Here is a 13,869-nt window from a genome sequence, read left to right as displayed (position 1 = left end):
AGTTTTTTCAAATTATTCTTATAACTTTATTATTTTATCATCTATTTTTGCAAATATATTATCCATTTTTACAAATATTATCTTTAAAATAATATATATTTATTAACATTCTTTTTAATTTTTAATTTTTTAAATTTAATTTTTCCTTTATTATATATTTCTCAAAGAAAATATTTATTGATATCAAGGTCTTCCCACCTTTTTTTTCATTTTAATAAATATAATAAATTATTCATATTAAAATAAATAAATGTAGAAAAACAAATATATATAATATAGATCTTCGGATAACAAAAAAAAGATGATGTAGATGATGTATTTGTTAAAAAGAATCTCACTTAATTCCATCGCTACGAAGCTGACTCACCAACATGAAGTGTGGCGAAGAGTACTCGCACGGAGTGTGAAGATGAGTCTGATTGGGTTAAGTGACTATGATTTTATTTTTTTAATTTCGGGAAGTTCATAATGGTGAACTATCTGGTGACAAAAATTTGCAATTCACAAAATTAAGTTCGGTGTAAAGGGGTTGCACAGTTATGAAACAAGGCTGAGAGAATCCTCTGGTTGAATAGGTAAGCTTAGAAATATAGTGATTCTTTTTCCATTCCAGCCTTTCAACTTTTCTTCCCTTTTAATCGAAATTTTTTATCGTCAACGGTCTGTTTTGTTACGAGAGGTATTTGTTTTATCTTATTGTTCCATGAACAGATGTTTGAATGAATGGTTAAAGAGACAACATGGACAAAGCTAACATACCTGGAATGATTAAAGAAATAACATAGACAAAGCTAACCTACCTTTTATTGCTGTGTAAAGGGAATATTTTTTACTTTTGTGCCCATGAACACCAGGCTAACTAATATTCATACATTCACACCAACCTGAATTCTCCGTATTCTTACCAGTCAAAACTATGGTACCAATCGGTATTGTTTGTGTAATGGGGATATTTTTTATTTTTGTGTCCATGAGAACATATACACCCAGGGCTAACTGATATTCACACCAACCTTAGCTCTCCATATTCTTACCAGTCAAATTGATGGTCCCAATTGGTAAGTGAGGAGCCACAGAATAATTTGCCCATGCTAGCATTTAAAAGCAGCCATGGCGTTTTCATAAGAGAGCACCCATTTTTCTTGTTATATCCTTGTTTCTTGGATGTTGATGGGAATAGGAAGCCACTAATAGTAGAGTGAAGTGGGAGCAGGAGAGAAAATGGAAGCCCAATACTTCAGTGCCATGTTTCTCCTTGTTATTGTATCATCTGCGGGTGCTTACACAAGTGATCTGCCAACTCCAGTGGAAGGGCTTTCCTGGACATTTTACAATGACAGCTGCCCCACCTAGGAGTCAATAGTGCAATCCACTCTTCAGCCGCTGCTGGAACAAAATATCACTCAAGCCCCAGGGTTGTTGAGACTCCTTTTCCACGACTGTTTCGTGCAGGTAATCTACACATTCAAAACTCTATTTATGATTCTTTAATCGTTTTCTACATTAAAATTTGGATTTTCTTCGATGCCTAAAAGTATTCACGGTGTGGTCTTATTTTGTAATATGGTTTTTTGAACTTTCATTTAAAAAAAAAATAGTTTGGAAGTTGGGGTCCATGAGTTTTGAGGTCAAGAAGTAGGATTATACACTGATTTTGGGTGGTTATTTGATTACTAAATCTTAAATGACCTACATATTCTAATTTTATCTGATTTTGCCTCTTAAAAAAACATGTTAACTATGAGACCTACTTAAACCATATAAAAAATAAAAATTCCCGATCCAATTTTTAATTTCCCATCTCCACTCGTGTTATAGTTACAAATCGAACATAAATATTTTAATGAATAATTTACAAATCTTAGCTATTTAAATAGCTAACTGTCTTTCCCATCATATTCGTATTTTACATTGTTCAATCATTCTGCCAGGGATGTGACGCATCGATCTTGCTGAATGGGACGTCAAGTGACCCGAGCGAGCAGCAAGCTACTCCAAACCTGACTCTCAGAGCCGCGGCATTCGAGATCATCAACAAAATCAAAGAAGCAGTGGAAGCCAAATGCAGCGGAGTAGTTTCTTGCGCTGACATCCTGGCTTTAACAGCGTCCTACGCTGTATCTATGGTGAGTCCCTGAACTCAAAACTCCATTAAACATCTTAAATACCTATATAGATTCATAACCAGATTCGATCATAACCAGATTCGGCACATCTTTGCAGTTAGCTAAGTGCTCTTACAGCTCTTCTCAACCTAAGTGGTATTGATTTCCAAACCCTTACCATTATTTTGAGTCTATTGTTAATGTTAAGTGTTTAGGATAAACTCTATGGTGGCTATTGTGACAATTAGGTGAGTGTAACAATTATTTCAAGACCTTCTCAAAAGCAACTCAGAGAATTGAACCTGGGTCTGGGTCAAGGTTATAGGAGTATCAGGTTGATATTTTTCACTACTTCCAAACCCTTATCATAATCTCGAGTGGACCATTAGTTCATATTCTTTTGTCATTATCTTGAGTGAAAAATTAATCCATATTCTCACTGTGATTCCAGAGGTAACTGAATCTCATATTACCTTATCATCACTTTGATATTACCTTATCATCCATCCCTTTGAGTTGGCAGTTAATCCCATATTCTCCTAATAAATCTCACATTGACGATTAATCCACATGATCGTTTCATTGTTACCTTATCATCGCTTTGAGCAGATAGTGAATCCCGTATTCTCCTGATAAATCTCAAAGTAACTATTAATCCACATGATAATTTCATTGTTCGTCCACCTGTTCATCCCGGTGAAATAAGCATGAAGATTACTTAACACCCAAGCGCTTTCAATGAAATGAACATGAACATTACTTGACACCCAAGTGTTTTCAGATAACAAAAAAATTTGGCCGAAGTATAAAATTAATTTTTATAAATCCAACTTTGTCCGAATTTGATTAGAAGTTTGCACCTTTTTTCAATGAAACCATGCTACTCTGTTATTGCATCCCTGAATCTATGGATGCAATTAGTTTTGTCTATCCAGCAATGGACGGCCTTTACGATTAAAATACTAAAGAAATGGGATCTAACCATTGTTGTTTTTTCGTGGCCACAAATAGGGTGGAGGGCCAGAGTTTCTAGTCCCACTGGGCCGCAGAGATAGCCTGACATTTGCCAATCAAACCGTGACTTTGGCCAGTCTACCAAGTCCGACTTCAAATGTGACTGTATTGATGACCATCTTCACAGAAAAGGGTTTCCATAATTTCACGGAACTTGTAGCGCTATCAGGTCAGTTTTCAATGCTGAGGCCAATGATTTACAATAAACTAAACTTTAATCCATTGTTTCGTTATATTCTGATGAAATTGCTATATGAATTTATAAATATTCAGGTGCGCACACCTTCGGAATCAGTCACTGCTCGTCCTTCGTGAACAGGCTTTACCCAACGCAGGATACCACCCTCAACGCTGCCTTCGCACGGGAACTTGAGCATACATGTCCCACAAACACAACTGTCAACACCACAAACTTAGACATACGCACCCCAAATGTATTCGACATAAAGTATTACATTGATTTGCAGAATGGAGAAGCACTCCTCACCTCCGATCAAAATCTCTACAACGACTCTCGAACTCGACAGATTGTTAATGGCTTTGGGCTGAACCAGACCTCCTTCTTTAAGCAATTTGCACTCAGTATGCTGAAAATGGTTCAGCTCGATGTGCTCACAGGAACAGAAGGAGAAATTCGAAAAAACTGCGCAGTTCGCAATACAAATACTTCCTCGTATTCCATTATAGATCCAGCAATGGGGTTGTCCTCATCATTCTCCTCTTGATGGTCTGGTGTGGTGTGGTGATTAGCAATTGAATCCATTCTTCCACGTACTCCATGTACTAAGTTCTTATAAATAAAGGTAGCGTGAGAATACCCTGCGAATAGATACCGTCATTCTGATTAATTTGCCAGTGTTTGATAGTGGTACAACACTAGCGGGGCGGCATTATGTAAATCAACTCTAAACACTAAATTCCATAGTTTAACTTGGTGATGAGATTTGTTTTCGTATTATTGATATGTTTTTTTTTTTTTTTTTATAACTTGGTGATGAGATTTGTTTTCGTATTATTGATATAAATATGGTTTTTTTAAGTAGCAAAAATTTAAACACATATATAACCTAATAATCTAACCCAGTGGTTAAGATCTACAAAGCCAATTAAGACCCTTAATGCTGTTTCTCACTATAGATTTCAACCATTCTGAAATTTCCACCTGCAAGTCATCGACTAATTAAAGAATTTAGTCTGCTCATCGACTTTATTAAAAATCTTAATCGCCTCTTCCAAAGGCCTATTAATTTCAGCATTTCAGAAATTTAGGTATGGCCTAACTAAAGACCTTGAAATCCTCCCATAAAAGCTACTAACAGCGGCTTCGCTGTTCAAACACTAAAGCGTCGAGGTAACCAGGCCTGATATCCATCAATAATGACAAACATCGAGTAATACAAACTCGAGGTTTAACATGAAGTGATATTTATTAAAATAATATGATATTGTATTAGTTAAGATGATAGTATGTAATATAATTATTATGTTTTAAATAAATGAAAGATTGAATGGGTTAAGAGTTTGTATTTATTCTTATAAGATTATAAATTTAAATTTAAAAGGAAAAATAAAACTATTTATTTCTATATTTATTAACCATTTTTTTAATTTTTGTTCAAGATAGACATGGATCCTCCTATAAACAAAAGATCTAATCCAGATTAAATTAATATTTTTAATTTCACATGTTTTAATCATGCATTCACTTGTAATTTATTGAAACAATGTTTTGAAAAACCCACTTCTTCCTACCCTAGTTTCCTTCATCTTTGATGAGGATTTTCCATTCAATTTGGTGAAGAGTTAAATATTTTATATATTTATGAGTAAAATAGTTAGGTAAATGGAGTATCTAAATTAAACTATTATACCTTGTTGAATTTAAGTTTTTGTGATCTATATCAAGATTTTGAGAAGATTTTTCTGCCGAAATCACATTAGTTGATGCGTTTGGAACCAACGAGTGTGGTTGAGGACAAGTTGAAGAATGGACAAGTTGAAGAATCGGATTATGGCTGCATGTTAAATAGGGAGACAAGATCTTCCAACAACTATATTTGACTAGGAAGGGCTATATTGGACTGGGAAATTTGACTGAGAAACAACTAAATTTGACTAGCCAACCTAAGGGAAAGGAAAAATTATTTTTGTTATAATTATTACAAAAAAATTAATGTTATATATATTACGACATTTGAATAAAGGTAAAGTTTGTATTTAAAAATTAAGAGAATGAATAAATTATCTTCTCCAATTATAATCATAAAAAAAATGGTAAGTTAATAATTATGAAATCTAGTGTTTTTGTTATATTTATTACCTAACAAATTACTAAAATGGAATACTAATAAAATATATATGTATATTATGAAATAGCTATATATCAAAAAACCTTAAATAATTAATATAATGTAGAATAATAGATAAACATATACTTTCCGAATTAAATATAAATATAAAAGTTAATAGTTAACTAGTTATCATGCAAGTTGGTTTATTGTAATATAATCATAAATAGAAATGGTAAGAATTAATTCATAAGATTCTAACCTATATATAGACCTGTCTAAAAAACAAAAATTAATGATATAATATGGATATATATAAATATATCTTAGAGGCTTATTAAACCTAATAAGTTAAATAAAGGACCAATAATTAAGATTAATGATTCTAAAAGAATTGAGAAGAGGGAAAATCCTTAAAATCCTAACAAAAAAAGAAAAGAAAAAAAGGTTGGTTAATTCCTAAAAAAGGGAGGGGTTTGGGAATTTACCGACTAAAATCAATGACTAGGAATAGAAGGAATGTTCATAATTAATAGGGCTAATGAAAAGGACTAATCATCTAGAGGGAGTGAAAGAAACTAAAAATAGAGAGACCAGGAAAAAAGGAAAACCATCCATAAGAGGAGGGGGAAAACAAGGAAGACCTGGTCCATGGACGGGGGAAGGGGGGAAAGGTGGCTAATTTCCAGCTGTCATCTCTCTGAGCAACCTCAATAGAGCTCACGGCTGGAAAATTAGTAGTTGTTAGATCCGTGCCCTTTCTTCTTAGCCACTTCCCCACCTTTCCCCCTTCCCCGTCCACGGACCGGGTCTTCCTTGTTTTCCCCCTCCTCCTCTTAATCGATAGTTTTGCTCTTTTCCCTTCTCGTCTCTCTATTTTTAGTTTCTTTTGATTTTAGCCGGTAAATTCCCCCCTTCCCTTTTTAGGAATTAACCAACTTTTTTATTTTTTCTTTTTCTTTTTCTTAGGATTTTAAGGATTTTGCATCTTCTCAACTCTTTTAGATTCTTCAGCAAAAATCACATCATATTTTATTTTCTAACCCACGAGTGTGGTTCAGTTGAAGAATCAGATCACAGTTGCATGTTAAATAGAGAGACTAGATTGTACTAACGGCTACTACGAAAGGCTAAGTTTGACTGCGCACCAAGACCAAGAAATAGGGAGAGGAAAAATATTAATAATTTTTTTTTTTAGAGTATGAAATAATAATCTATTAATAGGTCTTTTAATTAAATAGAATAATAGTTAGTAAGTTAATATAAGGGATATTATATAATGTTTAATTGAAAATAATAAGAAATGTCTTTAATTAGATAAGCTATTAATTTTGTTAAATAAAGATCCCAAACTAACTAAATAGAATTCCACTAATTGGTCCATTAATAATTTATAACTACTTAATAATAAATATATTCTATAACATATATATGCTATAGTTTATAATTATTAAGATTTTTCCACATTGGCATGATGAAAACTTCCTCCACATATGTGAATTCCATAGAGTAAAAGTCTCTCTTGCATTAAAGCTTATAGAGATATGGAACATTGTGAAAAATAACTATTTTTTCCTTTCTCTGCACGCTCCTTCTCTTGCATAACACCTCTTTCTCACCAGCTTTAAAAAAACGCTAATTTGAATATTTGATAATAAATATTTAATAAATAGAATTTGAAATTATCTGACAAAATGAGTGTGCAGAAGAACTTTTCCACCTTGAAGATCAAAGTTTATGTCACATTATGAAGTAAAATTTTAATTCCTTGCTCCTTCTCCCACACACCACTTATTTTTGACACACATACAAAAATCACTTCACTTAATATTGAATGCCAATTGTTTTATTCAAGGCCCACATTAAAACGAACATAATTGAAAATTTTTTAACAAGCATTTAATTAATAGTATTTGAAAGCATTCGACAGAACGGGTCTCTGGAAGAAATTTACCCATGGGAAATTTATGCGAGGGACTAAAAAAATGCTGATAAAAGTTTCTACCACATTACGAAGTAGAGTTCTTGTTCCTTTCTCTACACACTCGTTCTCTTGTAAAACATTCCTTTCTCACGCACATAAAAAAGGAACTTCATTTAATATTACATATTAAGTTTCTGTTTAAAGTTTAAATAATTTCATGTTTATGGAATAAAATAAAGTTGTAGCTGGATCTTCACATTTGGAAAAATGATAGATAAGCCCTTATCAAGTAAACATAGAATAAATATTGGATATCAGAAATGAAAAAATTAATAGATCGGTTTCACTCTGACATATGGAAAAATCCTTCATTGTACAAAGTGTGAATATGAAAAGTGCATAAATGTGCAAGGTGCACAGTAAAATCTTACTCTACACCTCAAAATTTTGAAGAAATATATTGTGTATTGATTATGAAATATAGGTAATCTTTCAACCCTGAAGATGTCACGATATCAAGTAATTGATCTCTTTTTTATTTCATAAAATCATTTAGTAGAGTTATCAATCACGGAACGCTTTTCTGGAACAAAACATTGCTAATGTTTGTAAAAGCCAAAAAGTGATTACGATATTCATTCGTAGGCAATCTTTACTAATAATTACATGACCCTTGAACTTGGAAACGATTCTTAATTGAAACAATTGAAAACACTAAATATATTTAGATAATTAGGATTAGAAAAATACTCAACAATAAAAATGTTTCTCTCTTGTAGTATTTGTGTCATAGGTTCATAATGTCATTCTCTATTTTCCCTTTCTTATATGGCATTACTAGTTGTATAATGTATCCTAGCCAATTTATCACATCTCAAATTAGCATCATGTACATGGGAGGAAGCTTTGGTTGTGCAGAATGCAATAGTGTGGAGGAAGCACAATGAAATATTCATCTGCACTTCCGTATTTCACTAAATGAAATTAATTCAATACTAAAGACATAATAAGATATTAAAACACATAACATATTTATCGTGTTAACATTCTATTCCGAAGAGATGTATGCTTGAGATCCAAAACTATTGTCAAATGTTCATTTTTATTTTAACCAATAACAAAATATTAAATATAATACAAAGGCTCAAAGCATATGTTCAAAAACTTATACAAAACATTATCACATAATTGGTACAGACTCAAATTTGTGCTTGAGAAGTATTGAAGAGTAAGAAATATAGTTACAACAACAATAGTTGTATCCAAATTCAAATTCCAATCACCATAACTATAATTCAAATATATACAAGATCATATCCGAACATTATTTCAAGATTATTGAATTTTTTTTGAACAAAGTTAGAATAGGAACAACAAGAATTGAAAATCCTGATACAAAATCGTAAAAGTAAATGCAAGTGTCTCAATGGGAATTAGGATTGAACTACTGTGAATTGTAATATGAAAAGGCATCTGCAATGAAAAGCAATAATTTTTATATATGAATTAAATAAGGTCATGGTAACATAATCAACAAAATTGAGTTACCTAATTCTAGTAAACAAAAAACCTAATGTTGAAGGATTTCATAACACTTAGAGTATGTAAGAGAATCCACTGTGATTGTTTATCTATTAGGTGCTTATCAAGTTCATGATTTCTTCAAAAAAAAATTCCACCATATTTTTAATGAAATCTTTGATAGGAGCAACTGTAATCTCTATTTTGACATTTTTATTGAATATCTCCTTTTTCATTTTTTCTTGCCTCTTCTTGCAATTGCACGACCAAGATAGAGCTTTGTTCATTGATTCTAACAAAACTAATTGACCATTTGGTGATTTCTTCTGTAGTAAAATCAGTTATGTCATCAAACATTGTTTCCTTTGACTATTTTAGCCCTCTGCCAAAAAAATTGATGAAATTCTCATAAATGATAAATAATAAGAAGACAAGGCCTCTAATGCAAAACTTGAGCTAGGGATTGACCATGCTCCTCCTAACCATGACAATATTTTCAACAAACACATCTTAAACATGTAATGTACAAGTTTCATAAGAACATTTGAACATAGGGACCTCATACTTATCTAAGATTTGTCAAGAAGGTCTTAAGCCCTCTCACAATAGCTGCATTATCATTTATTAGGTGATACAATCATTAAAATTTCATTTACTAAACACAACATGATGAGAGACATAACCAAATTTTGTCATAAAACCATGCTTATAGCAAGCGTATAACCAATAGAATAACAATGATAGAAAAATAATCAAATCCACATAATAACAATAACATTTACTCATAAAATAAAATAGGAAAAGAGATTTTATTAACATATGTAAAAACCAACCAAGTCAGGGACTTCCATGTACCACCTGACCATATATTTGGTTGAGCTGAATATTTTTTTGAGCCAATCGCCCCCTTTCCATATTGCAAGCATGAGTGTGGGACTTACAGCAAAACCAACCAGGGCTTCTCATGCTTTATTGTGTATCCTGCCATTACCTGTTAAGGGATTCCTAGGCTCGAAACCCTCTTCTATACCACGAGGCTTTACCGTGTACCCCGCCATTACTAATCAAGGGATTCTTGGGCCCAAACAAAGAAACATGCACTACATGCTTTATCGCAATCCTATAATATACCTGTGAAGGGATCACTAGGCACTAAACAAGCATGGATTCCTCCATATCTCTCCACCTAAACCATGAGGAATTTCCTGTATCCACCCTTAGGCTTTACCATGTATTCTTCCATTGTCGGTCAAGGGATTCCTTGGCCTTTGGGAATTTTCCTGAGACCACCCCACTTAGTTTCAAAACCATCCAAAAATCCATCTCAACTAAGTAAAAGAACCCCATCTGTTATAGACATTTTTGTGCCTCGCGACATGGAGCATGAAATGTCAATAATTACAGGGATCCTCAGTCCCTAAACATGTTGTTCTTACCCCTAAAAGAACAAGGTCATCAAACAACAGCACTTCCAATCAGTTCTCCACCTGAAAACACTTCAAAACAGGCTAATTTTGGATCATGTCAGCTGCTCCACTGAGCATCTGCGCTGGAATGCAACTGCTCCTCCTTGTACCTGCGCTGGAAGTCAAATCTAATGAAGGCTACCTGCGCTGGGCGAGATTGGCCAAGTGGCACAGTCATTCTGCAAAGTGTCAACTGCCCAGGAAGCTTCCAAACTGACACTTGGTTCATGAGATTCGCCCTGTGATGAGTAAGAGGTACTTGATCACCATGTGTAAGCAAGGATCTCCAAGTGGACTCAAGAACTGAAGATTAACTGAAGAGGGAGAGGACACTAGTCAGCTCTATGCTAGCCTCAAGCTGACTCATCCTCTCTTCTTCTCTCCTATATATAGAGCTCTTCTATGAGGTCTAAGGAGGCTGGAATTTTGTGTAAAGCAAGGAGGTGCTGTTGGTTTACAGTTAGAGCTATTGGGTGATTGTTTTACTAGAGGTGAAGAGGAGAGTTCTTGCTGCTGGGGAGGTGCTGCTGGATTGGAGCCATCATTGGTTGTAACCTTCTCAGAACCCTGTTACTTCTATCAATAAAGTTTTGCATGTTCTCCTATATACTTGTATTGCATTGATGTATTGTATTTACATGTATATTTGATTCACTCTAATCCATGCATCAGTTATGAGTACTTGTATCTTGTAGTTTCCTCTCTTGTTTGTGCAGGATCTGTGTGTAGCTGGACCGGCAAAGAGAGCAAGGAGCTGGGAACAAGAGACAAAGAGAGAGGATAAGGATCGACTAAGCGAAAGACACCAGGTTGGTTAATCTCTTCTTCCTTCTCTCTGTACTTTCATAAAGGAAAACATCAAAGCTTTACTTTCAGTTGTTGCTAAAGACTGTCACCTTTAGAGTAGGGATAGGGTCATCCGAGTCGGATACTTTTCCCCACAACAAACTGGCGACTCCACTGGGGAGCCTAGTATCTTGTTGGTGTTTGTAGTATTTTGCTATTCATTTCTTGAAGAAAAGAGTACCAAATCGAAAAGCTTTTGACTATATCAAAAGCGAAGTAGAGGGACTGTTACTCTTGCTCATTTGCTGAGCAAATTCAAGATTTGAAGAGCTTATCTACAAAAGACTCTTTACTCTTTGTGATAGATCTTCATCCTCTTGATCATCCCTTAGCCTGTACTTGACCTATAGCTTTTTATTTCAGCAAAAACAGTGCATTTTTTGAGCTTTTTATGACCCGGAAAACTTTGTAGACGTAACTCCCGTGTCCCAGAGCAGGCTGTCCACAGGCAGTCTGCATTACAGCGCAGGTGCTCCCTTCGGGAACTGCGCTGAGAGTCAAACTGACAGACCAGAGCCTGCGCTGGTCCAGTTAGCCATTGTCTTGCTCAGTTTTCCCATTGTGTCTTGGCCCTGTTTTCACTGATTTTTGCTGATTGCTTGCTGGTCATTGTACTTGCTGTAAACCACTTCTCCTTGACATTATTCCGCCTCAGTTGTGTGATGAAACTGTGAATGTTCTTTCAGTATTTCTTGCTTCAGTTACAGTTTCCCATTGTGAAAAGCGAACCAGTATAGCTGTGGCCTCTTAGATCCTGAACTGTAAAAGTGTCTTTGTGATCTTAAGAGCTAGTTTTATTACTGTTCATGGCTGTTTGAGTTTGTGTGTTTTTCATTTTATGGTTTGGATCTATACATTTCCTATGTTTAAACAAGTCGATCATAAGGTGTCTTTTTGATTTTGGACAAGCTTGTTTATTTCTACTTGAAATTAGATTCAAAATCATACAACAGTTTCCTTTCTGTCTTACATCAACATTAAGGATAACGAAAAGAAATACATGCATTGTGCATTTTGCATTTGACTGTGTGCTTGACGATTTAGGAAAATGTGCATTTTAGTGTGTGTTCTATGATCTGTGGAAAAAGTTGTGTCTTTCTTTTCCCTCAGTAGATTAAGGTTTTCAAAGTTGAAAGATTGAAAAGATTTGCTTCTCATCTTAGATTGCATATAGGAAGTTGTATATATACATCTCGTGGCGACCCTGAAAGGCAAACTGTTAAGCAAGATCAACATTAAAATAAACCCAATTTACATAACAACGCTTTGTAACATAACGCAAACATCTAGAGGTCTAGGTAGAGACGTGTTCCGGCGTCGTTAAACATAGTGACTGTCGATCTCTACGAAGGTGGGTGATTCCTCCTGAGAGTCGGTGGCACTAACACGGACTTGTGCTCCCGCGTACCGTCGCGTATATTGGGAGACCCCTATAGGCTTTTATCCTTTATCCTTAGGAAACCGTGTCGGCCGCCCTACTGATCGCGATGCAGTGAACACAGCATTCACGAAGATCGACCACCCGTACCGTAAAACGTATTCTGTGGTTTCGCGAAAGGTTTGGCACACCCTCTGCCTAGATCTCCAGAGCAGTTTCTTTTGGCCTTTTTCAAACTCTATAACTGAAAAAGTCCAACCGAGCATTTGTCACTTCGGGCTCGTTAAAACATCGAAGGCGACTAGAGTCATCTTTAGCTTTTTCTCGACTCTTAAAACATGAAAAAGCAAGTTTGTGTCTAAAAGCGTCGTTAATAAAATTTATTTTAAGCGGAACATAATCACCTGTTATTCCCACGTTGATCTTTCAGTTGAAAAGTATGGAGCCCACCAACCAAGGAAGTAACCTTGGCGGAAGTCCAAATCCCTTCTCCTCTTGGGGAGATGTTGGTGCGCCTCATATGGCTACATTGTCACTTCCAGGATTGACAATTGGCCTACCTGTATGGCTCTTTTCAACCAATGTAGTCCAGATCGCCACTAATCCTGAGCAGTCGAATCAACAGTCAGAACAATCTAGAACCACCCACCAGCCCTCCACTTCTTATGATACTTTCTCTGATCCTTCATCTTCGCAAGGTAGAGCTGGCAAAAGTCAGCCTCCCAAGGAGAAGAAGGAAAAGAAGAAGAGAGAAAAGAAGCAGAAGGAGCCTCTGGCGAAGGCGACTGGGGGCAAGCAGAAGAAAGCTAACAAAAACCCACACACTACGCCGACCGGGCCTAAATCGCCATGTGTCATTTGCAAAGGGACCCACTTCCATCGTGATTGTCCTTGTATTCCCCGGATACTAAGGGACTGGTCCCCAAGGTTGCACAATCCGGTAGCATCAACCTCTGATTGTCATGTTGATTGCAATCCGTCAACTAATGAGAGTGAAGGACGAAGAAGGGGACCAAGATCACCCTGTCTATTGTGTGAAGGCAATCATGCCATCCACAAATGTCCATTCTTAGATGAGGCAAAGAGAGTTTTGGAAGATCGTCCGGTATCACCGTTACGACTTCCTCCTGGATACCAAAAACTCGTGCCTAATCCCTCGATAGTTGAAAATCCAGCTGGCCCGCTCAAGTGGTCAGCTGAAGTGTCGGTCATTGAGAATGAACCTACTGAATCCAGACCAGACGAAAGTCTAAAGGTCGAAACGGCAGTTGGCCCGGTTCTTCCTTCAGAGGTTCTATCGTCCAATGACTCCGTCATTGAAGACCCG

The 13,869-nt window shown here is 35.5% G+C and overlaps 1 protein-coding gene across 1 annotated transcript; it reads left to right on the top strand.

The window, feature by feature from the left end:
- The first annotated feature begins 1,147 nt into the window (after positions 1-1,147).
- Positions 1,148-3,967, top strand: LOC149231369 (peroxidase 12-like). Its single transcript, XM_089376284.1, has 4 exons — positions 1,148-1,452; positions 1,932-2,126; positions 3,117-3,288; positions 3,393-3,967. Exons 2-4 carry the CDS (start codon positions 2,124-2,126, stop codon positions 3,842-3,844), a joined length of 627 nt encoding a protein of 208 aa, XP_089232410.1. The 5' UTR covers positions 1,148-1,452; positions 1,932-2,123; the 3' UTR covers positions 3,845-3,967.
- The last annotated feature ends 9,902 nt before the right edge of the window (positions 3,968-13,869 follow it).

This window comes from Pinus tabuliformis, chromosome J (genome assembly GCF_031772625.1).
Source record: "Pinus tabuliformis cultivar Carrire ecotype Pingquan chromosome J, CPIR1, whole genome shotgun sequence".
NCBI classification, from domain to species: domain Eukaryota; kingdom Viridiplantae; phylum Streptophyta; class Pinopsida; order Pinales; family Pinaceae; genus Pinus; species Pinus tabuliformis.
Note: the sequence above shows the minus strand (reverse complement) of the source record. Positions and strands in the feature narration are given on the sequence as shown.

Bases quoted from the DNA above. Each gene is read 5' to 3' on its own strand.
- LOC149231369 (XM_089376284.1), top strand. The intron at 3,289-3,392 runs GTCAGTTTTCAA...ATAAATATTCAG, and splicing joins GGAACTTGTAGCGCTATCAG to GTGCGCACACCTTCGGAATC.